At 29.9% G+C, this 26,374-nt stretch overlaps 1 protein-coding gene across 1 annotated transcript; it reads left to right on the plus strand.

Annotated features, from left to right (window-relative positions):
- The first annotated feature begins 2,207 nt into the window (after positions 1-2,207).
- Positions 2,208-25,821, plus strand: LOC113362975 (1-phosphatidylinositol 4,5-bisphosphate phosphodiesterase gamma-1-like). Its single transcript, XM_026605467.1, has 18 exons — positions 2,208-2,362; positions 3,899-4,061; positions 4,852-5,052; positions 5,220-5,335; positions 5,764-5,977; positions 6,141-6,743; positions 7,309-7,437; positions 7,499-7,680; positions 7,765-7,942; positions 16,302-16,367; positions 16,881-17,120; positions 17,649-17,862; positions 17,930-18,050; positions 21,190-21,349; positions 21,432-21,635; positions 21,696-21,855; positions 23,644-23,891; positions 25,732-25,821. Exons 1-18 carry the CDS (start codon positions 2,208-2,210, stop codon positions 25,819-25,821), a joined length of 3,444 nt encoding a protein of 1,147 aa, XP_026461252.1.
- The last annotated feature ends 553 nt before the right edge of the window (positions 25,822-26,374 follow it).

Raw genomic sequence — 26,374 nt, forward strand, 5'->3', positions numbered from 1 at the left:
TATTGAAAAAATGATTTAGTATTTTATAGTAAATTTTATTTTGTTTCATGTATCGAAAATTCATTTGTTTGGGATTGGATATGGAATATTTAGCAAGTTGATCTTAGATTGAATAGTGCACATATGAACTAGTTTTACAAATTAATTCACCTAAGATTTGAACATGAACAATCATGTTTATTAAATTATTAGTAAGAAAAATGTACTTTAGACATTATAATTCCAAAAAGCAACTAATATATCCTATGACATAATGAAAATTTTTGAAGCAATTATGTTGTGTGGTAAAATCAAGTGCATATTGTACTTTTACCACAGATAGTATATGATTTTTTCCTGAATTTCTTATACTGCTTATGCTAAGACCATAAAAGGATCACAAAGACATGACATCAAATAGGATATTAAAAAGTATAGGATAGGATATTAAAAAATTTGGAACTTTAGAATTGTAGACGTGGGTACAGGACGTCTGTCAGATCATCTAGTATATATATAATTGTGTAAATATTTCATTTATTTGTAATGTCTGGCAGTCCTTTTATCACATTCTTGCTTTATCAATTCAAATATTTCTTTTCTGAGTTATCTATTACTGTTATCTATCGTACATTCCAAAGCTCTCCCACACATATTTTTTTGTAAGCACTTATAAATTAGGTGTATGTGGCATTTTGCCTTAGGGAAAGTTGCTAAAAATTGATAATATGTATATAATCAGCATAATGAATACAACTTAAGCAACTTAAAATCGTGATAACACGATTTTAAAGTTTTCACACTGCCCATTATGTCAAACTTTGCCAAAATTTTTAAATCTAACCATTATGTAGGCTCAATATTTTAGGATGTTTGTTAAGAAAGAAAAAAATAATACATTTCTGAACATTTTGGCATACTTTAGAAAAAATGTGTGTGTATGTATGTATACAATGTGTGTGTGTATGTATGTATGGATACAATTTTTTGTCCACATTTTCGGGAAGACGGATCAACCATTTGAATGATTTAAAAACCATTCGATTCCTATTGATAAGGAGATGTGCTGATTAGTTTTTGGCAAAGGCAGATCCAGCCGTTTCGTAGATCCGGAGCAATGAGTGCAGAAAATAGAAATCGTGTTTTTGACAGCATCTAATTTGAATAATCCAAAAAGTATTCAATTCGTAATAATGGAAAGAAGTGGAGATCAGATTTTGGCAAAGGCAGGTCCAGCCGTTTTGGAGACACTGAGCTAAATGTGCAAAAAATGGTTGTTTTTGAGAGATATAAGCATCCGATTTGAATGATTCATAAAACTTTTTGCTTGTGTTGACGAAACTATTGCTCTTGGGGGAAGAAAATCATAATTTTTTGTTTTTAATTTCCAAAAAATATACTTTGTTACTAAATTTTGTTATTAGAATATTTCATTATGGTACTGGAAGTTCCAGCAATTTGCCTTAAGGCACGATGCCATACACCACTAGTTGTTTTAATTTCAATTTTATTTTAATATTTTTAATAATATTTATGTTTTAATCTACAACCAACATTATTTCAAACACATTCACCTTTCGATGAAGACTTTCTGACCATCGTCAGAGATTTAGTCATTTTTATTTTTTCTTTAATCAACTTCCCGTTGATAAGTTTTTACCAGAAAATCCAGTTTGATATTTTTATATATTGTTAACCAACTGTAATAGTATTTATTAATAACACAATATCATTTTATTAAAATTATTCCATTTTTTTATTTTTTTTTTATATATATCGGTAATAATCAGATTTCAATTTGAATTCTGGCTAAAGTTCTAAAGCTCACTTATATACTTTAAATAAATATTTTTGACTTCGTGATTCAGTTTATATAATTCTTATAAATATTATACAATGTTACATTATTTATTTATAATAATCTATTTGAAAACATTTAATATTCTTCGAACATTTCGTTACGGTACGGGAAGTTCCAGCAATTTGCCTTAAGGCACAATGCCATACACTACTAGTTTTTATTTTGTTCATAATTGTACAATATATACATCTGTAGTAAGTATTTAGATAACGCTTACCATGCATATCCAAGCCTAAGTAAAAATGTATGAGAAAGCGTCGTGTTAGGTTCGGACGACATAGAAAGCACTGGTATTTTTTTTTAATTCAAACTATTTTTTGAACAAAATGCATGGACTCATTAACAATTTTAAAAGTTTCTATATTTTATGTTTCCAATTTCAGCTTTATCTGACAAGGAATGTGACTTGTGGGTTAAAGCATTGAGGCATTTAGCTGCTGATACTGTAAACTCACCTTATCCATTGGCAGTCGAGAGATGGCTTCGACGTGAATTTTATGCAGTTGAGAACCAAAGGGAGACGTAAGTTTAAAAAAAACTTATACTTCTTTACAAGAACCTTTCTGTACGAGAAACTTTTCCCCAAAAGTGAGACTGTCGTAAGAGCCAGCAGTCCTACATCTATTAAAAGATTTTCCAATCATTAACTAGCTGTAAGTGGAATTCTGTCTTAAGGCAATTAAGGCATCGTGCCTTAAGGCAAATTGCTGGAACTTCCCGTACCAAAAATTATTATTTTTTTAAAAACGATTAACATTTTTGAAAAAAAATTACTTTGAAAAAATAAGATTTTTGAGAAACTATAAATTGGACAAAAAATTACTTTTTTTTTCTTTTCTTTTTTTCAAAAAATTTTTTTTTCTTTATTTGGCATATTGTGGAAGATCTGAACTTTTTTTTCAAAGCAATCGTACTGCTTTAACTGCATAGGGACAAAATATAAAGCGCGTAAGCGCCGCGTCGCTGTCTAACGCACAAGCATTGGTACGGAACCCATAGGAATGTTAACAAAATGTATACTTATTGTTAAAATCTCTATAAAATATCTGATAATTTGATGCACATATGTCTAATGATCATTTTTGACCGCCAAATGGCTCATTTTTTTACTTTTTCCTCCATATCTCCGAAACCGCTAGACCTACCTTCATGAAAATTTTATCGATTCTTCATCTTGTCAATACAAGTGAAATGTTTTTTGAATTATCCAAATCGGACTCTCCGTTCTCTTAAAAACTGAGTTACCGTTTTCGGCACTTTTTGCCCCGTATCTTCGGAACGGCTAGACCTGCCTTCGCCAAAAACTAATCAGCACGTCTCCTTATCAATACGAATCGAATGTTTTTTGAATTATTCAAATCGGTTGATCCGTGTTTCCGAAATCGTCGACGAAAATTTGTATCCGCACATACATACACACACGTACATACATACACTCACACATACACACACACACACATACATCCATTTTTTCTAAGGTATGCCAAAATGTTCAGAAACCTTTGAAACGTAAAGATATATAAAAATTTTCATTTTCGATTTTTTTGCGATTACTATAACTTGCCATACGGGAAGTTAATTAAAACTCGCACTTCTGAAAAACGAAAATTTACCTTAACACATTAGAATTCTTTATAATAAGAATCAACAGAGTGATAAATCTTGGAGCAAAAGTCGACACACTCATTGTCGTCTATAGATGACACTCGTACACAAAGGTAGTCCTGTGCATGTCTTCTATAGGCGACGCTCTTAGAAAAAGAGTTAAACACATATATTTTAAATATTCATTACAAAGGTTTTACTTCTACATGAGTAAATATTACCTTAACAAATTAGAATTTTTAATAATTTAACACAGAGTGATAAATCTCGAAGCAAAAGTCGACACACTCATTGTCGTCTATAGACGACACTCGTACACACAGGTCGTCATGCACATGTCTCCTATATGCGACGCTAGTAGCAAAATAAATACATATACTTTAAAAATTCATTAAAAAAACATCTTACCAAGTTGTGATTCTACTTTTACTTAGAAGTGTTTTTCTGTTTCAGAGTATCGATGAAAGAAGTGAAACTATTTCTACCTCGTGTAAATTGCAAACTTGCTACACATAAGTTACGAGAGGAGTTTCAGAAAGTTGATACGAGTAACAGGACTGAATTGGGGTTTGATGATTTTGCTATGCTGTATCATAAATTGATATTCGATGAATCTGTAGGAATTAATATATATATATATATATATATATATATATATATATATATATATATATATATATTATATGTTAACTTTATTTTTTTTAATTACTTGTTTATTGTCTCTAATTACACTCTGTACTATATTCATATCTCTTCTTCTTTCTCTCTCTCTCTCTCTCTCTCTCTATATATATATATATATATATATATATATATATATATTAGGGTGGTCCTTAAAATGGTCATTTTCGATTTTCCTTGCTCCCAGGGGCTCAAATGGTTCCAAACAGATAAAAAACAATTCTCTGAAAGTTTTAGCTTTTAATATTAACGTTTAGATAGAGCGCAATTCAATCAAAGTTTTGTATGGAAATAGCATGAAAAAAATTTCAAAAATTTAAAAAATGTTTTTTAGATGTAAGTTAGCGAACAAATGAATGAATAAAACTCTTTCATTTGTCGCTAAGTTATACCTAAAACATTTTTTTTAAATTTTCAAAATTTTTCCCATGCTCTTCCCATACGAAGTTAGATTAAATTGCGCTCTATCTAAACGTTAATATTAAGAGCTAAAACTTTCAGAGAATTGTTTTTTATCTGTTTGGAACCATTTGAGCCCCAGGGAGCAAGGAAATTCGAAAATGACCATTTTAAGGACCACCCTAATATATATATATATATATATATATATACATATATATATATATATATATATATATATATATATATATATATATATATATATATATATATTATATTATATTTAATTTACCATTTATTTTTTATTCAAATTTTTCTTTTTCTAGAGGATTCAAGATTACTTTGACTGCTTTTCCGAGTACTGTTCAGATGGAAAAATCGTATCGCTTCAAGAGTTCCAGAAATTTTTATTGCAAGAGCAAGATGATCCCATGGGTGAAGATGTTAGGGCAACGTCACAGTTTTTAAGAGATTACTTACAAGAACCTTTGAGGGATATTCAAGAGCCTTATTTTACAGTCTCTGAGGTAAAGGAATGATAAGAGTAGTAATTAAATATGACTCATGATATAATATGCAGTGTATGATTAGTATTTCTGTACTATATGATTAGTAAAGCGAGTTAATATTATTATAATTTGGATATTGTTATTCTATATATTCTTATTTGATTTTATTTTGTTTTCTTTTTCAGATTTTAGATTTTTTATTTTCAAAAGACAATGAAGTTTGGGATTCAAGGAATGATGTTGTCTACCAAGACATGACCAGGCCGATGGCTCATTATTGGATTGCTTCATCACATAACACGTAAATAATTTTTTTTTGCAAATAAATTTATACAACTGATGGATAAAGTAATATCTGGATATCTGTATTAAAATTATAATTAAATTCAAAATTTAACGCCAAGCCTCCGCCATTTTGAATTGCATTTCAAAATGGCGTTAAATTTTAAAACGAAATTCAAAATGGTGGATGTTGTCAATGGTTTGTCTGCACAGTAATTTATATTGGTAATTTTTAAGTAATGTATTAACCATTTTATGAAAAAATAACTCTAATTGTGATATTGCTCGCTGTCTGGTACTTGAATGTAAAAAGATAAAATCAAAATCAGCTGTTAAAACAAAAGATAATGGTTTACTTGTGTACAACCTTTTGCCAGCTTTTTACATAAATTTATCAATCTATCATTATTATTATTATTACAATTATTATTTCTATTACTATTTCAGTTATCTAATGGGGGATCAGTTCTCATCAGAGTCTTCAGTAGAAGCGTACGCCAGGTGTCTCCGTGCAGGATGTCGTTGTGTGGAACTCGATTGTTGGGACGGACCTGATGGAATGCCATTTATTTATCATGGCCATACGTTGACCACCAGGATTAGATTTCTGGATGTGATCAAGACTATCAGGGAACATGCTTTTGCTACTTCTGATTATCCAGTAAGTAGAAAAGAGAATGGACACAAATGGTTTATCTGATACAAGAGATAGATAAATAAATACAACAAATGAGTAGCAATATGAATATAATTATAAAATTGATAAATACTCTTATGTTTTGCAAAGATGTTAATATTTATATAAATTGTTATTATTTTTTTAGGTTATTCTTTCCATCGAAGACAACTGCACACTGCCCCAGCAACGCAAAATGGCGTCAGCGATGCTCGAAGTCTTCGGAGACATGCTAATTACCCATCCTGTAGAAAAAAACGAAACCAAACTACCTTCCCCTTATCAACTCCGCAAAAAAATAATCCTAAAGCACAAAAAGCTACCTGAAGGAGTCGAAGAAAATTCCTTAAAGCACTTCTTAGAAGACATTGATTTGCAAAGAGAAATAGATCTACGAAACACTGTCAAAAATGGTATTCTATTCCTTGAAGACCCAGTTGACAAAGAATGGAACCCCCATTTCTTTGTTTTGACAGAGAATAAATTATTTTATACGGAGAGTTATAAGCAGGATGAAGCGGAGAAGGATGATGATGATGATGAAGGACATTTTGTTAAGCAGAAAGACAATGTTCCTAATGATGAGTTGCATTTTGGAGAGAAGTGGTTCCATGGGAAGTTGGCTGGTGGCAGGAAAGAGGCTGAGGATTTGTTGAGGCAGAATTCGGGGCTGGGGGATGGCACGTTTTTGGTCAGGGAGAGTGTTACATTTGTCGGCGATTATTGTTTATCGTTCTGGAGACAAGGAAAGGTGAGGGAAAGGATAAACTATTAAGATTTATCTTATATTGTATTAATAAAAAAATATCTTTTTGAGTTAACTAGGTTTTAAAATTTTAAAGACTTTAGGGTGTCAATTTTTAATATGTAATTCTTATAGACTTTTTTTATATAGTTTTTGTTATAGTTGGCTATTATGTTTTAGTATAGAATTGTTATAAACATTATACTAATACATTTTTAGGGTGCCAATTTTTAGTATGAAATTTTTAAGGATTTTTTTTTTTAGAATTTTTTGTAATATTTTTTTTAAGGTTTTAGTATGAATTTATTAAAGATTTTGTTGAAACATGTTTTTTAAGATGTCAATTTTTAATATGTTTTTAGTATACCAATTTTCAGCATGTCCTTTTTTCAACATATTTTTTTGGGTGCCATTCTTTGGTATGAATTTATTAAAAATTTTATTGTAACACATTTTTTAGAGTACCAATTTTTAATAAGAAGTGTTTATGGACTCTTTTCTAAGATATTTTTTATTATATAAGTATAGTTCACAATTTAAGCAAATTTTAATGTTTTAACTTTTATTTCAGGTTAATCATTGTAGAATTAAATTAAAACAAGATAGAGGTGTCACAAAATATTTCTTAATTGATACTGTGTGTTTCGACAGTTTGTATTCACTCATTACACATTATAGAAATCATCCTTTACGGAGCCAGGTAATAAAGAAAATATTAAATATCTCTTATAATATATATATATTTGTTTTTTTTCTTTAAGGAGTTTCTTATAACTTTAACCGAACCAGTACCTCAACCAAGTGCTCATGAATCAGCCGAATGGTACAGACCTGATGTTACAAGAGCTCAAGCCGAAAGACTTTTACGAGCAGTTCCTCAAGATGGAGCCTTTTTGGTTAGACCTAGTGATAAAGAGCCTAACTCATATGCTGTTTCATTCAGGTAAAAGGATAAATAATACATTCCAAACATTAAACACACAAACCAAACAAATTTGAATGAAAACCAATAATTTTTTTTTTTCAGGGCTGATAAGAAAATAAAGCATTGCAGAATTAAACTAGAAGGTAGATTGTACACTTTGGGGACCTCAGAGTTTGAAAGTTTAGTGGAATTGATAAATTATTATGAGAAGCATCCTCTGTACAAAAAAATCAAGCTGACGACTCCTGTAAATGAGCAACTGGTTCGGAGGATGGCATTGGTGAGTAACAATTTCCAAATAATAATAATTATTTAATTAACACAAACAGTCTATTATTATTTTTTTTGTTAAATAAGTTGAATTATTTTTTTTGTTATGACATAATTGCTCCATAAACCTGCAACCATCAGAAGCTCGTTTAAATAAACATATAATTTAATGGTTTTAATAAATACTAATACAATATATTAAATTCATATTAACATATCAATTAATCATAATCTATTTTTTTCTCAAAGCCCAAATGTAATTGGGAGTTTGATTCCTGATAGGCCTTATACCGAATTTTGTAATTATACCAGTATTTATATTATTATTATTCAAATTATTATTATTATTGTTATTCCAATTTGTTCCCTGACTTCTTATCGTGTAGGTCACCGGTAAATATCTCAATGCATTCGCTTGTTTTAACCATTTTTTGTAAAAAGACATCGATGGGGCCTGGAAATCGAAAAATATAATACACAAATATACTATTAATAATATACACTAATTATAATTTTTATTACAAATATTTATTAACTATATTTCGAGTATTACAGTTAGTTTTTACCTCTGTTGTGGTGGTGAGCCTTTCAATTTTGGCGTCATTTTTCAAATTTGATACTAAAGTGTACAAAGTTCGGCCACTCGGTAAGAGTGTACTATATAGACGGATTTTTGAATTAACAGTTTGTCCAGGATGGCTTTTTAACTAGAATTTGATAAAAATAGAATTATTCATTTAGGTTTTAAGTTATTTTCCTATCTATTCATTCATTGATGGTGTAACTATGGAGGCACTTTGTAAGTATTTAACTATTAGTCACTTGGGTAAATATTTATTCACTCGATTAAGTGCTTAGCAGTTTGTTTAGGCATTTCAAATAACGATTCAGTATATTTTTTAATTATTTCGTCTTTTGATTAAGTTTGACTCACGTTTAACAGTGTAGTTACTTGCTTCACTATTCATTCGTTTGTTTAATTATTTACAAATATTTATTCGCGTGTTTAAGTATTTAATCCTTAATTTAACTATTAAGACTCAAATTTAATTGTTCATCCCTGTAGCTATTTATTCACTTGTTTAAATATGTACTTCTTTATTGAGCTATTTTGTCTATTGTTTAACTATTTAGTATCTTGTTTAACTATTTAATCTAGTCACGCCTTTAATTATTTAGCTATTTAGTGTATTGCTTAACTATTTAGTATCTTTTTTAACTATTTAATCTAGTCAGGCCTTTAATTATTTAGCTATTTAGTCTATTGTTTTTCTATTTAGTATCTTGTTTAACTATTGAATATAGTCACGCCTTTAATTGTGTAGTCTTTCGATTAGCTTTTTAGTCATACGTCTAATTATGCAGTTACTCATTTAAGTATCTAGTATTTAGTTCAACTACTTAGTCCTTCATTTAACTATTTAGTCACATATTCAGCAATTTAGTCATTGATTTAATAATTTAGTAATATTAAATCAATCATTAATATTATCTGTTACTCATTTATCTACTACCATTTATTTATCTTTTAATAATTTAACTATTTTAATATTTATTTACTCATTTATATTCCCAGTTTGTCATTTATTCGCCCATCCATCAATTTATCTATTTATCAATCAATTTATCAATTCAAATCAAAGCTAATATCAAATTTATAATATCTATAACAATACCTTTTGTTGAATATTATGTAACGGACATTTTAAATAACGGCTACTTTTTTCAACTGTCAAATTTTCCGTTGTCGTGACAGCATCCGTTGTAACTTCAGACTGGTTAGGCGACAACGTATTTGCGTTAGTAAAATTCATTGTTGCCAATGTCTGGAAAATATAAAACACTAGATATAGTAATTCTTGAATGATAAAATGAATAACAATGGATTGTAAAAATTATAAAACGATTTATTAAATTGTTTTTACAAGTGTAAATATTGGTGGGCGGTTTATAATTTGAATTGATTATAACTTGAATACTATATAACTTGCATTAGCCATAAATAAATATGTGATTATGTTTAATTAACAAATAGCAAATATAACAACAAATGACAAGTTAATTCACCATAATATTTCATATTCTTCAACTTTAAAGTGCCAACTTAAATTTTCCAGTAATAATAAGTATCCAGTAATAAGTATAAAAAATGATAGTATAATAATATATAATCAAAATAATAATTTAACAAGTATTTCATATTGCTGATGCAATGTTTTGTGATTAAAAGTCGCTTAGGAACATATACTTTTCGGACACTACAGATCAAAGTAAGATACTTTGCAGAAGAAACCACATCTCGAAAATAAATTCTGATGTCCCGTGCATTGACCCAAAAATAAGGGTCGAAATTTGAAAAATTCCATTTTGACCCATTTAGAGTGTCCCAATTGCCTCCAAAAGTATGACCGATCTCCACTAACTTTGGAAGGCCGATCCACTCATGCTCCTGGATCAACTTTTGAGACTTCCCCTTAGATTTTTTTCAAATCTCAACCCTTATTTTTGGGTCCATGCACGGGACATCAGAATTTATTTTAAAGATATGGTTTCATCAGCAAAGTATCTTATTTTGATTCCTAGTATCCAAAAATCATATGTGCACAAGCGACTTTTAAATATGTATATACTTACATATATTTAAATATAAATAAACTAGTGGGGCGCATGGCATCGTGCCTTAAGGCAAATTGCTGTAACTTCCCTACCAAAAATTATTTTTTTAAAAAACTTGAATATTTTTGAAAAAAATTTACTTTGAAAAAAATAGATTTTTGAGAAACTATAAATTTTTGAAAAAAAAAATTTTTTTTGGAAAAAAGACTTTTTGAAAATTATTTTCTTTATTTTGAAATATTTTGGAAGTTCTGAACTTTTTTTAAAAACTTGATTTGCTTTTCAAAGCAAATCATACTGCTTTAACAGCATAGAGACGAAATATCGAAGCGCGTAAGCGCCGCGTCGCCGTCTAACGGATAAAAATTGGATCGAAACCTATACGAATGTGAACAAAATTTATACTTATTGTTAAAATCTCTATAAAATATCTGATAATTTTATGTGCATATATCTAATGATCATTTTTGACCGCCAAATGTATTTTTTTTTACTTTTTTCTCCGAAACCGCTAGACCTGCCTTCATGAAAATTTAATCAGTTCTTCATCTTGTCAATACAAGTAAAATGTTTTTATCAAAATCGGACGTTCTCTTAAAAACTGAGTTACTGTTTTTGGCACTTTTTGTCCCGTATCTTCGGAACGGCAAAACCTGCTTATGCCAAAAACCAATCAGCACGCCTCCTTATCAACAGCAATCGAATGTTTTTTGAATATTTGAAATCGGTTGAACCGTGTTCCCGAAATTGTCGACGAAAATTTGTATCCGCACACACACACACACACACATACATCAATTTTTTCTAAGGCATGCCAAAATGTTCAGAAAATTCTGAAAAGTAAAGATATATAAACATTTTCATTTTCGATTTTTTTGCGATTACTATAACCTACACTACGAGAAGTTAATTAATAAAAACTATCAATTTACCAATAAAAGAAGTACACTGTACATCTTGAACATTTTCCAAAAATATATCGCAAAATTGCACTTTATTATTATTTTTTAAACAATATATGTATATTATATTAAATTTAACTAAATTGTTTATCTTTTCACTCAAAATAAATCAAAATAATTATTTATACACATGTTTTCTAAAGTGTGTACAATATGAAACTGATTTGATGAAACTTGCCTACTAAAAATAACAATCTGTATATATATATATATATATATATATATATATATATGTATATGTAGTATACATATAAATATGTATATATGTATATATGTATATATATATATATATATATATATATATGCATATGTGCATGCATGTATATGTTTATATTATATATACATTTTTTCTATGATAAATTGATAGGCGCGCTAAGGATCATTAAATTTTATTTTTTGCTTCGAGAATTTAATTTAGTTTTTTTTTTCTTTTTGGATAAAAGTCATTCGTCACTGTGGCATTTTGATTATTTGATATATATATATATATATATATATATATATATACATATATAAAGGAATGTATATATAATTAATTTTTTTTAAGGTGATTTAATAAAATGATTTTTGACGGGTCAGCGTTCGAGTACAATAGCACGCGTTGATTGGAAAATAAAAATAAATATAAACATCAGTATTTTTAAATTATATTTATTATATATATTTACACACACACTCACACACACTGCACATCTATTTAGTGCATTGCATCGTGCCTTAATTGCTGGAACTTCCCGTAGCGTAATTTAAAATTTTTAAAAGCTCAGAAAAGATTATATTTTATTGTTGAGATTTTTAATTTTTTTCGAAAATCGTGATCGAATATTACAGAATTTATTAATCAGCAATTACTTCGTTTCTCTAATGAAGGTTAAAGTCCTAAATTCTAATTACAATGACAAACCGATCATGTCATATTTTTTGAAGTATGACTTTAATTACATTATTGTTATCAAATATTATAAATATTTTCAATGCTATTATAAATATATAATTTATAATATATTATTATAATTAATATTAAATTTATACACACTAATAAATGTGTGCATCACGAGTGTTACAATATTACTAGTTATTATACAAAATTGTTATATGATGTATTTATTTTCAACTTAAATGTCATCTCGTACAATAGCAAAAAAGTTTTACTGCAATCGCGTGTGAACCTTACGCGCACTCTTTTTTTAAATACTAATATTTTTTGAAATCTTAAAAATTTTTTGAAAACTGATTTTTTTGTAAGTTTTTTTACGGATCAACTACTCTTGATGGTTGAAAATATCTGATTTTTGACTGCCAAGTGATATTTATTTCTGGAGCTCCAAAACTGCAGGACCTGCCTTTGCATAAGTTTTAAAAAAAAATCATCAAGTCAATACAAGTAGAATATTTTTTGAATCATTCAATTCGGATGCTCATTCGGAAATCATTCTCTCAAAAACTCTATTGCCATCTTCTGCACATTTTGCTCTATATTATATCCTAATCGGCTGGACCAACTTTGTCCAAAAATTAATCAACGCATCTCCTTATCAGTAGGATTCGAATGTTTTTTGAATATTTCAAATCGGTTGATCTGTGCGCCCGAAATCGTGAACGAAAAATTGTATCCACATATACACACACATTTTAAGCATTTACTGCGTTGAGTAAAATAATATTGAGCGATTATTATGAAATTATTTGTTTATTTATTTATTCAAAGCCCAAGGCAATAAGACAATATAATTACATTTCAAAGTGTACAAATTATATACTAAAGATAAATTCGATCAATTATCTCATAATCTTACTAATGCAAAATGTAACTTTATCTATAATTTTATTAATTTATCTGGTCTCAACCAATATAATTCTGTTATCAATATCAGTGGCAGATTGTTGGATTTAGTGTTTTGTTCTTACTTTTGCAACATAATTCATGATACCGAACCCCTTTTACCTGAGGACAATTATCATCCTGCTCTTTATATTTCTGTTTCCCTTACATCTTCTTTTTCCACACCCAATACTTTGCAATTTAATAAAAATAACTATCATCACAATTTCCACAAAGCGGATTATCTTAATCTTTATAGGGAAATTTTAAATACATCGTGGAGTTCTTTGTATACATGTTCTGACATTAATGATGCATGTGATCTTTTTTACGCTACAATTTATAGCTTATTAGATAAATTTGTTCCTAAAACAAAGAAATTTACTTCCAATAAATTTAAGCCTTGGTTTAATTCTGATATTATTAGAAACCTCCGTATGAAGAAATACTATCATAATAAATACAAGTTAACCAATATCACTTTCTATTATGAAAATTTTAAATTGTACAGGAAATTAATAAAAATACTTATGAAAGATGCCTATAATTCATATATTATTGACGTTGAAAATTCTCTATCGCTTGATCCTAAATATTTTTGGTCTTTTTTGCGTAATAAAACTGCTTCTAATATTATTCCTAATAGATTGTGCTATCTAGACAAATATTATGATTCTCCTGATGCTATTGTTGATGCATTTAATTCTTACTTTATTAGTGTTTATCAGCCTAAACTTGACATACCCATTTTATTTGATCATAATGATAGAATCATGATTGATATAGGTGAAATTGATTCTAGTACTGTGCAACTTGCAATAGCAAGTTTTAAGAACTCCAAAATATTTGGTTTCGATGGTATTCCATCTTTCTTTATACGTGATTGCTCATCTACTCTATCTGATCCACTTGCATTTTTATTTAATCTATCTTTGCGTACAAACACTTTTCCAAATTGTTGGAAAATTGCACGATTAGTTCCAACTTTTAAACAAGGTGTTACATCAAACATTACTAATTACAGGCCGATATCATTATTATCAAACTTTGCTAAGGTATTTGAAAAAATTATTTATAGAGAACTAATTCCTTCTGTTAGAACTTTAATTTCTATTAATCAACATGGTTTCATGCCTGCCCGTTCTACGATAACAAATTTAATTTGTATTAAACAATATATAGCTGAGAATCTTGACATCAATGGACAAGTTGACGTTATTTACACTGATTTCAGTAGAGCTTTTGACAAAATTGATCATAACATTCTTCTTACTAAATTATCTAAGATTGGTCTTAATTCTTCACTTATTCACTTTTTCAAGAGTTATCTTCATAATCGCAAGCAGTTTGTCTTTCTTAATGGATTCTTGAGCAACATTGAAAATATTAGTTCAGGAGTTCCTCAGGGATCCATTCTTGGTCCACTATTATTTATTATTTTTATTAATGACATTTCTGATACTATTAACTGTCCACATTTATTATTTGCAGATGATCTGAAACTATATCTCAAAATAAATTCTATTGATGACTGCTTATTGTTACAGTCTCAACTTGACCTTTTCCAATCTTGGTGTATCTATAACAAATTACATCTAAATATATCAAAGTGCAAGATTCTTAGTTTTACACATAAGCGCGTTCCAATACTTTTTGATTATAAAATTTCTAACACCAGCATTGATAGATGTAATAAAATTTCCGATTTAGGTGTTCTATTTGATTCTGGTTTGTTTTTCACAGATCATGTTACTGATATTTGTAATAGAGCACATCAATCTTTAGGTTTGATACTAAGAAATTGTAAACAATTTAAGTCTACCAATGCACTTCTTTGCATGTACTATTCTATTGTACGTTCAAAATTAGAATACGGTTCGATTATTTGGTATCCTCATCATATCAACAACTCTGATGCGATAGAGAAGGTTCAGCGAAAATTTCTGAAATACCTTTATTATAAAACATATAAAATTTACCCTGAACGTGGCTTTGACCACAACACTTTACTAAAAGAATTTGGTATTCCTTCCCTTGCCTCACGTCGATTTATCTGTACAATTATGTTCTTATTTAAGCTTTGCAATAATTCTATAGACTGTCCTCTTATTCTCAATCAACTATCCTTTAATGTTCCAAGGCTATCTTCGCGTTCACAATTATTTTTCAATTATCCTACCCCTAAATCTAATTCTCTCTTAAATTCGCCAATTTTACTAATGTCCTCTAACTTTAACTTAATTAATAATGAAATAGACATTCACAACACTTCACCTAATCAAATAATTTCCATCTGCACAAGTTAATCTTTGTATTTTCTTTCAAATATCTCATTATTTTCTGTTTATAAATATTATTGTTACATTCTGCATTATATGAAATTTTATCTTAGCATTTTATGTTACTAACTATATATTGTAATTTTGTATATATTTTAATTGTTATTCATTATGTCAAATAATTGTATTTTTGAGTCCTCTTGGAGTAATCTGTGGGCTATATATTTAAATAAATAAATAAATAAATAATATCAGAAAATTTGAGTATTAAGAGTTCATAGATAGCTTTGTATATATACATAACACTTTCCAGTAAACCGCAAACGTTTAATTAAATTAAAATAATGCAGCACAGAAGAAACGCCGTTACGTATTTGGTGGCTACCGTTAATAAAACGTAAATGTTACGTATATTTGTTACCTTTAATCGGCCTCAACGTTGATACTTTGTTTTTTGTTCAATACGTAACAGTTATGTTACACTGTTTCGTAAATTTTACATACAAAATGGAATTTAATTCATTATTTGCCCCTATATTTATTTTTGACAACATTCTTTCACATTAACTTTTTCCAAAAACTATTTTTTTTAATAGTTTTACAATTAGTTATTTATAAAACCAGTTCAATTATTATTTATCACTTTGCAATTATTTATATTAGCTATTGATTTGTTTTTTTTATTTTTAGGAAAATGACGACGGTTGTGTGTACGGAACCCCTGGCTACATGGACCCCTCAGCATTTACTTCAAAAGTGAGTTTTTTTTTGAAAAAAAAAATAGTCGTTCTACTAGTTTTATGAATAGTTAGTTAGCTTGAATTTTGTGCTTTTTATGTATGCATTTTTTGCGAAAATTATGAAGCTTTTTATAGATATTTATTTATTTAGTTGCAACGTGTGTAAAATCCATTTAAAAATAAATAAAACCTTGCTTAGTTTTTTTTTCCTTTTCAATAAAAGGATGGTTGATTGTATCATTTTTTTCATCTACTATAGTATAATTAAAATTAAATTTATAACTAATTTGAATTTTTATTTACATTTAAACAATAATTAAAACATAGATATTTTGACACTAAAACAAATATGCAGTGTTGCCAACATTATAACACGTATGAAGTTAGCAGCAGGTTTCTATCGAGCATAAAAATGAACATTTACATCACCTTAACATTTCATAAAATTATTTATCAGTTTTATTTTATTTCTTTTATTTTTACTTATTCATTATCATTGCCATCCATCACTTTTCATCCAAAAATATAGATAACTGTGAAAGCCCTATACGACTATCGGGCTTCTCGCGAGGACGAACTGTCGTTCTGCAAACACGCCATCATTTCCAACGTCTGCAAACCGGATGCGGGCTGGTGGCGAGGAGACTACGGCGGAAGGAAACAGTTGTGGTTTCCCAGTAACTACGTTGAAGAAATTACTTGTAGCAGTGTCGTTGGACAGGGGGGCCAAGGTGGTCCAGGAGGACATGGGAGTGAGGATGAGAGCGAGGTAAGAGTAAGGGATGGAGGGTGTAAGAGAGGAGCAATTGGTTGGGTTTTGAAAAGACTTGTAATAGTATTGTCTGGTGGGTAGGGTAAGATGAATTTTAGTTTGCTGGTTAATTTGATCATCAGTAACATTCTTTTTCAATATGTGAATGATTGTGAAACTAAAACAATTCTTCTCTAAAAGTGTGGTAAGCCTCAAGCCAGAAGGGGAATGAAATGAATCAAGAAAAAGGTATTGTTATACACGATAGGAGTTCTGGCACACCACAATGTCTGTTGTAGACCTTTTTTAATTCTAGATTTAGGAAAACACTTATAACTAAGTTGCTGGAGTTAAAAAGATTTATATGACATCTATAATTCCTTTTTAGCACGCACAAGCACAAATTGAGCACGCAAGCATAATAGTAATTAATATTCATTTTGTCCTTCACATAAATTGTGCATTTACAATAATGATAACCAGGCCTATACATTAGATTAAAAGAACACTTGGTAACTGAAGAATATGTCTTCTATCCTTTTCCAGACATCAGATCAACTCCTGCTAGGGTCCCTCCAGAAAGGTTCTCTGGACCTTACGGGTGCTGTGGTGGAACTTTCAGCCTTGACGATACCTGTGCCAGTGGGCGGACCTCAAAATATTGGTCAGGGTCAACGTGTAGAATGGTTGTTGAGGGTGCAGACACCTGAGCAGTGTTCTGCTTTTGAAGCTGGAGTCGGGAGCAGGGACCAGGCCTTGGGTAAGGGAAAAAGAAATGTTCATATATATAAAAATATGTATATTTGCTTATATATATTATTTTTTAGAGTGGACGAACGCTTTGAAAGAATCAGCCCAAACAGCAAGTGCTAAAGAGTCGAAGCATAAAGAAATGGAACGCGCTTGGAGAGTTGCTAAAGAAATGAGCAATTTAATTATATATTGCAGGTAAGCAATATATTATATTTCATTGTCTAAAAGCATTTGCTCTATGAAAAATTGGCAACTTGCTGCACTCATATGTGACAATAGGAAATGTTTTCTTTAGGAAATATATAAAAAAGTAGTGCATGGAGACAGAAGAAGTGATAAATCATATTGTGGTAATGAAAATAGGATGAAGAGACATATCGTTTCACATCTTGTTTAAACCATAATTGATTAGCACGCAAAACCAGAATTCGTTTTAATGAATAAATCTGTTCTAATGTACTTGACCTTTTTTGCTGATGTAATTGAGTATATTGGACTTGTGAATTTATCCTTGCATTTTTGTTACTAATATTGCTTTTATCTTCATCTGTAACCTCCATTGAACCGTTAGTTTTCGAATCCTTTTGAAACTTTTTTGTTGCTCACATAAGGCACAGCAGTTGTTGGTCAATTAATAGAAGGTTCAGTTGTTTGTTGGTTGTTTTAATAGAAGATTAAGCAGTAGTTGGTCGATAATTAAAATATCCAGCAGTCTTTGGTTGATTTATAAGCGTCCCAGAAGTAGTTGGTTGGTTTATAGAAGGCGCAGCAGTTGTTGGTCGGTTAGTAGAAGTCCCAGCAGTAGTTGGTCTGTAAATAGAAGGCTAAAGAGTTGTTGGTGGATTAATAAAAGGCCCAGCAACAGTTGGTGGATTTATAAAATGCCCAGCGGCACTTGGTCGATTGATAGAAGGCCCAGCATTCATTGGTTGATTAAAAATAGCTCCAGTAGTTGTTGGTCGGTTAATAGAAATCATAGCAGTTGTTGGTTGGTTAATAGAAGGCACAGGAGTCCTTGGTCGATTAATTGTTTATAGTAATTCAGACAAGAGCTTGAGATAATATTCATTATTATTGGTTACGACATTGATGAATAAATAAATAAATAGAAGAGTTGTTGGTCGATTAATAGAAGGCCCAGCATTTGTAGATCAATTAATAAAAAATCCAGCAGTCATTGGTGGATTAATAGAATGTCCAGCAGTTGTTGATCAATTAATAGAAGATCCAACAGTCATTGGTCGATTAATTGAAGACCCACAGGCCGTTGGTCAATTTATAGAAGGCACAGCAGTTGTTGGTCATTTAATTAGAGGCCAAGCAGTTGCGTTGGTCAATAATTAGAAAGCTATAAATTATTGGTGGATTAATAGAAGGCCTAACAATCGTTGATTAATAGAAGGTCCAGTAGTCATTTGTGGTTGTTGGTCATTTAATTAGAGGTCAAGCAGTCTTTGGTCAATAAATAGAAGGCTAAAAAGTCGTTGGTGGATTAATAGAAGGCCTAGCAGTCCTTGGTTGATTAATAGAATACCATCAGTTTTTGGTCTATTAATAGAAGAGCTCAACAGGTGGATTAATAGAAGGTCCAGTAGTCATTTGTGGTTGTTGGTCGTTTAATTAGAGGTCAAACAGTCTTTGGTCAATAAATAGAAAGCTAAACAGTCGTTGGTGGATTAATAGAAGGCCTAGCAGTCCTTGGTTGATTAATAGAATACCATCTGTTTTCGGTCTATTAATAGAAGAGCTCAACAGGTGGATTATTAGAAGATCAAGTAGTCGTTTGTGGTTGTTGGTCGTTTAATTAGAGGTCAAGCAATCTTTGGTCAATAAATAGAAGGCTAAAAAGTCGTTGGTGGATTAATAGAAGGCCTAGCAGTCTTTGGTTGATTAATAGAATATCATCAGTTTTCGGTCTATTAATAGAAGAGCTCAACAGGTGGATTAATAGAAGGTCCAGTAGTTATTTGTGGTTGTTGGTCGTTTAATTAGAGGTCAAACAGTCTTTGGTCAATAAATAGAAAGCTAAACAGTCGTTGGTGGATTATTAGAAGGCCTAGCAGTCCTTGGTTGATTAATAGAATACCATCTGTTTTCGGTCTATTAATAGAAGAGCTCAACAGGTGGATTATTAGAAGATCAAGTAGTCGTTTGTGGTTGTTGGTCGTTTAATTAGAGGTCAAGCAATCTTTGGTCAATAAATAGAAGGCTAAAAAGTCGTTGGTGGATTAATAGAAGGCCTAGCAGTCTTTGGTTGATTAATAGAATATCATCAGTTTTCGGTCTATTAATAGAAGAGCTCAACAGGTGGATTAATAGAAGGTCCAGTAGTTATTTGTGGTTGTTGGTCGTTTAATTAGAGGTCAAACAGTCTTTGGTCAATAAATAGAAAGCTAAACAGTCGTTGGTGGATTAATAGAAGGCCTAGCAGTCCTTGGTTGATTAATAGAATACCATCAGTTTTCGGTCTATTAATAGAAGAGCTCAACAGGTGGATTAATAGAAGGTCCAGTAGTCATTTGTGGTTGTTGGTCGTTTAATTAGAGGTCAAACAGTCTTTGGTCAATAAATAGAAAGCTAAACAGTCGTTGGTGGATTAATAGAAGGCCTAGCAGTCCTTGGTTGATTAATAGAATACCATCTGTTTTCGGTCTATTAATAGAAGAGCTCAACAGGTGGATTATTAGAAGATCAAGTAGTCGTTTGTGGTTGTTGGTCGTTTAATTAGAGGTCAAGCAATCTTTGGTCAATAAATAGAAGGCTAAAAAGTCGTTGGTGGATTAATAGAAGGCCTAGCAGTCTTTGGTTGATTAATAGAATATCATCAGTTTTCGGTCTATTAATAGAAGAGCTCAACAGGTGGATTAATAGAAGGTCCAGTAGTCATTTGTGGTTGTTGGTCGTTTAATTAGAGGTCAAACAGTCTTTGGTCAATAAATAGGAAGCTAAACAGTCGTTGGTGGATTAATAGAAGGGCTAGCAGTTGTTGGTTGATTAATAGAACACCAGCAGATCTTTGTGGATTGACAGAACGCACAAGTTCTAAGTTAGCCGACTACAAGTGATTAATGAGTTATAGTAAATTCGCATTTAGAAGATGATAGAATTAAATGACTATTTTACTCCTGCGAATTTCACTTATTTGGAAGTTGTATTAGAAGTAAAACTTCAATAACATTATCTAGGTTTTTTTGTGATAGTTTATAATTAATCCTAGATTTTTACAAGTTAATAAACTATCTATTTATGTTGCTAAATGCTGTAGAAGAGTACTAGTCCACTTTATTCATTTTTCGAATGTCCATTAATATTAAGTTTATTATTTTTTTTACAGATCAGTAGCATTTAACTTGGATAGAATAAAAACCAAAGGTTTCACATTCTACGAGATGTCTTCATTTCCTGAAAATAAAGCAGAGAAAATTATTTGTCAACAGGAGAACAAATTCTTCTTGAAGTATCATCAAATACAATTCAGCCGGGTCTACCCAAAAGTAAATATAATAGATATATACAGATATAAATATATCTATATTATTATATATTTCTATTTATATTTTTCTTGATTCTTTTAAGGGTCAACGAATAGATTCATCAAACTACAACCCGGTATCTTTATGGAACAGTGGTTCTCAAATGGTTGCTTTGAATTACCAAACACCTGACAAGCCTATGCAATTGAATTGGGCTAAATTTAGAGACAACGGATCCTGTGGATACTTGCTCAAACCTGATTTCTTCTTCAGGGATGATTTTAATCCTTATGATAAGAATTCACTGGTAATAAAATAAATGGTTTAAATACAAGTTTTGTTACTTTATTATTGAAATTTTTCTCAGGTAGGTGTTGAGCCAATGTGTATTACGTTAAGAGTTATTGGAGCCAGGCATTTAGGAAAATGTGGAAAGGGTGGTCGAGGTACTGCAAGTCCTTATGTAGAAGTGGAAGTGGTCGGAGCTGATTTTGATTCTGGGGTTAAATTGACATCAAAACCTATAGGTAATTATTAATTGCTAATTATCAGCGTTTGGCTGCACAAATGATACTACTATACGAGATGGTAAGCCGCCTAAGTGTTTTATATACAACATTATAAGATTTTTCATTTACAATCTATAAAAATATATTTAAAAAAAGAGTGCTAGAAAAAGAATAAAAAAACTCATTTGTTACTGTACAAGATGGCATTTAAGTAAAAATAAATACATCACATAACAATTTTGAATAATGTTTATTAGTAATGTGGTAACACTCGTGATGCACACATTTATTAGTGTCAACCATTATACACATTCATATAATAATAAATTATAAATTATATATTTATAATAGCATTAAAAAAATGTATAATATTTAAAAACAATATTTTTTTTTTAAATTTCAATAACTATTACAACTGCTAATTTATTAACATCAAGTAATATTGATAAATAATAATATAAATTTAAATAAATAAAATAAATAAAAGAGCAAAGGATAAAATTTACATGAAAATAATATCCGTAATATGATTTAATGTAAAATATAAGCAAAATAATAATAAAAATAAAATTAATAAATAATATAAATAAAATTTCTGAATAATAAAATAATACTAGAAAAATAATAAAATATAACAAAATAACAATAATAGAAATAGTAAGATAATAATAATAATAATAATAATAATAATAAAAATAATAATAGTAATAATAATAATAATAATAATAACTATAATAATAATAATAATAATAATAATTTACAAATTTATAAGATCATTTGGAATTTTTCGTTTTAGCCTTGTTGGGAAAAACAATAATGTAATTAAAGTAATACTTCAAATATGACATGATCGGTTTGTCATTATAGTTAGCATTTAGAAATAAACCTTCATTAGAGAAGTGAAGTAATTGCTGATTAATAAATCCTATAATATTCGTTTACACAGTGGATTATGTTAAACAACGTCTAAACAAATATTGTTTACGTATCCTCACTCATCATGTAATTGTGTTTGAAGAACTTCATGTAATTAAAATTATCATACATTCATTGACTGCTAATATTTTTTTTACTTTTTTGCTCATGATATAATCTCATTCTTTGAACAGCTGTAATATCTGTCTTGCTAAAAAATATTTTTCATTTTATTAACTTCAAAGATTTATAGAAACTACGAATAATATATAAATAATTTCTAATCAATAAACCAACGTTTAGTAAACAGTAAAAATGTTTAATTTGTTTTATTATTTTCAAGGAACAGAGTAAAATATTCTTCTGATTCAGGCATTTTTCATTAAATCGAGATTTGTACTACGATGTAACTTTAAAATGTTTATTTATCTATGCCGTTTTTCCTTGTTGATATCGGTATGCATACAACGTTGATGCCGGTACGCATACAACGACAGATCTCTTTTCACATACACGACGACTAATCACAATCAACTCGTATAGAAATGATCTCATCGAGAGGGAATGACGAACATTTGGGGCGTAACGGACTTTCATTGCATTTGTACTGATTTACACCCTAGTCGCGCCTAAAGAAGTTTTACTTCAATAATTACACTTATAAAAAATAAGAATATTAAAATAACAAATTATAATTCTCAATCGCAGTAATAAATATTGAAGCAATGGTTGTCACACTTGATGTCGTCTATGGATGACGCTCGTACACAATGGTTGTCCTGCGGATGTCATCTATATTCGACGCTTAAGGATTAAAGTGTCAAGGGTTATGCTAAAGGGTTAAAGTATTATCTATATATTTATAAAATTACCTTCCTTTTTCCTTTTTAGCTGATAATGGTTTCAATCCACTCTGGAACGAGGTTTGCGAGTTTGAAGTAGCAAATCCCTATTTGGCTCTGCTGAGGTTTGTGGTTCAAGAAGAAGATGTCTTCGGAGACCCCAATTTCATCGGACAGGCCACGTATCCTGTGACATGTCTTCGAACCGGTTACAGAAGTGTTCAGTTGAAAAATGGATACAGCGAAGACTTGGAATTGGCTTGTTTGCTGATACATATTTCTATAAGGAATCCTAGGGTGAGTTAATGGAAATTGGAAAGAATTGTATGTGGTAATACCATTACTTTTGTTTATATTAATAAAACTTGCTGCTGCAGTAAATATTAGTTGTGTTAGTAACGAGAAGTGGTCAATATAGATTTCGGATTTTTACGGTTCAGGTTGAGAGTATCTTTTATCAAGAAATCGATATCATTTTGCTTTATGTTAAAAGAAATTGAACCCAGAGGTTTTTTAACTAACGTAGGGTAAGTTATAGTAATCGCAAACAAATCGAAAATGAAAATTTTTATATATCTTTACGTTTCAGAGGTTTCTGAACATTTTGGCATATCTTAGAAAAAATTGATGTATGTGTGTGTGTATGTGGATGTGTAGTGTGCGGATACAAATTTTCGTCGACGATTTCGAGAACACGGTTCATCCGATTTGAATAATTCAACAAAACATTCGATTCGTATCGATAAGGAGACGTGCTGATTAGTTTTTGGCGAAGGCAGGACTAGCCGTTCCGAAGATACGGGGCAAAAAGTGCCAAAAACGGTTACTCAGTTTTTAAGAGAACGGAACGGATTTTAATAATTCAACTAGTGGGGTGGGTGGCATCGTGCCTTAAGGTAAATTGCTGGAACTTCCCGTACCGTAACGAAATGTTCGAGGAATATTGAATGTTTTCAAATAGATTATTATAAATATTGTAACATTGTCTACTATTTATAAGAATTATATAAACTGAATTGTAGAGTTGAAATTATTTGTTTAAAGTATATTAGAACTATAGTCAAAATTAAAAATAAAATCTGAATTATTTTCGATATACAAAAAATAAAAAAAAAAAAAATGGTACAAATTTTTTTTTCCAAAATCAATTATTTTGTTAAGACAAGCAGAAAGTTCTTTGAATCAATTGAATCGGACGCTTAGTTCTCTCAAAAACTGCCATTTTTTGTACATTTAGCTCTGTATCTCCGAAATGGCTGGGCCTGCCTTTGCGAAAAACTAATAACCCCTTCTCCCAATCATTACTAATTGAATGTTTTTTAGATCATTCAAATCGGATGCTCCGTTCTCTCAAAAACTAGATTTCCATTTTCTGCACTCTTTGCTCCTTATCTCCGTAACTGCTGGACTTGCGTTTGCCAAAAACTAATCAGCTCTCCTCCTTATCAATAGGAATCGAATGTTTTTTAAACCATTCAAATCGGTTGATCCGTACGCCCGAAAACGTGGGCGAAAATTTGTATCCATACATACATACACACACACACACACATCCATTTTTTCTGAAGTATGCCAAAATGTTCAGAAACCTTCAAAACGTTGAGAAATGTAAAAATTTTCAATTCCGATTTTCGGCCCATTACAATAACTTACCCTACGGGAAGTTAAAAAACATTTTACTTGTTTTGACAAGATGAACTACTGATTAAATTTTTGGGAGGCAGGTCCAGCGGTTATGGACTTTCAATAAAAATAAGTTTGAAAAATGTCATTTGGCGGTGAAAAATGTTTATTGGACTTATTTACATCAAGTTATCAGATATTTTATAGAGATTTTAATAGTGTGTACACATTTTGTGTAATTTTTTTTGGGTTCCGTGCCAAGATTTTTGATTACGGTACGGAAAGTTCCAGCAATTGGCCTTAAGGCACGATGCCATGCACCCCACTAGTTATAATTACTATGCTGAGGGTTGTGAATATTTTAGCATATCCCACAATTAGAGAAAATGGAAGTAAATTTTGAGAGAATGGATCAACCGATTTGAGTGATTCAGTGTAAGGGTTATAATTGTATTTCTTATTATCTAAACGTACTATTTAGAGCGTAGTATAATACATTTTTTTATATTTTTAGGAAAGTTGCAACAATGGTTTGAATTCTTCATTGAGGAGTTCGGCTAAAAAAATCAGTGATGTGGCTACGAGATTATTATTTGCACATTGAATATAATATAGTAATGTATTAATTATATATATATATATATATATATATATATATATATATATATGTATATATTACGATACATATGGATCTGATTGAGATCTTGATGTTACAGTATAGTATTTTATTTTAAATATTATAAAATAGTTAAATTGTTTGTCAATTTGATTAAGATATATACAAACACACTCTATATATATATATATATATATATATATATATATATATAAATTTTATATTTTTTCTTTGACGTTGCAGCGTAGTCTTGAAATGTTCATTTGCAGTCAAATAGTCTAAATAAAAGGCAATAAATAATTAACTATTTATTATATACTTTTTGACACTGTATGTGTGTCATCATTCAGCATGTTTAACAAATTTAAATCAGGAAAAAACTACAAATAAAAATTATTAAAATTTTTCAATGAGAAAAACTAAAGCTTTGAACAAAATAAAATAAATAAATAAACTTAAAGTTAAATAATAAAATTATTTAGCTAGTCAGATGACTGCCGAATTGTAAAATAATGTATTTAGTTTTGTGGGTGTTTTTTCC

Source organism: Ctenocephalides felis, unplaced genomic scaffold (assembly GCF_003426905.1).
Source record: "Ctenocephalides felis isolate EL2017-DRISC unplaced genomic scaffold, ASM342690v1 CF-g0.4_SCAFFOLD_00845, whole genome shotgun sequence".
Lineage (NCBI taxonomy): Eukaryota > Metazoa > Arthropoda > Insecta > Siphonaptera > Pulicidae > Ctenocephalides > Ctenocephalides felis.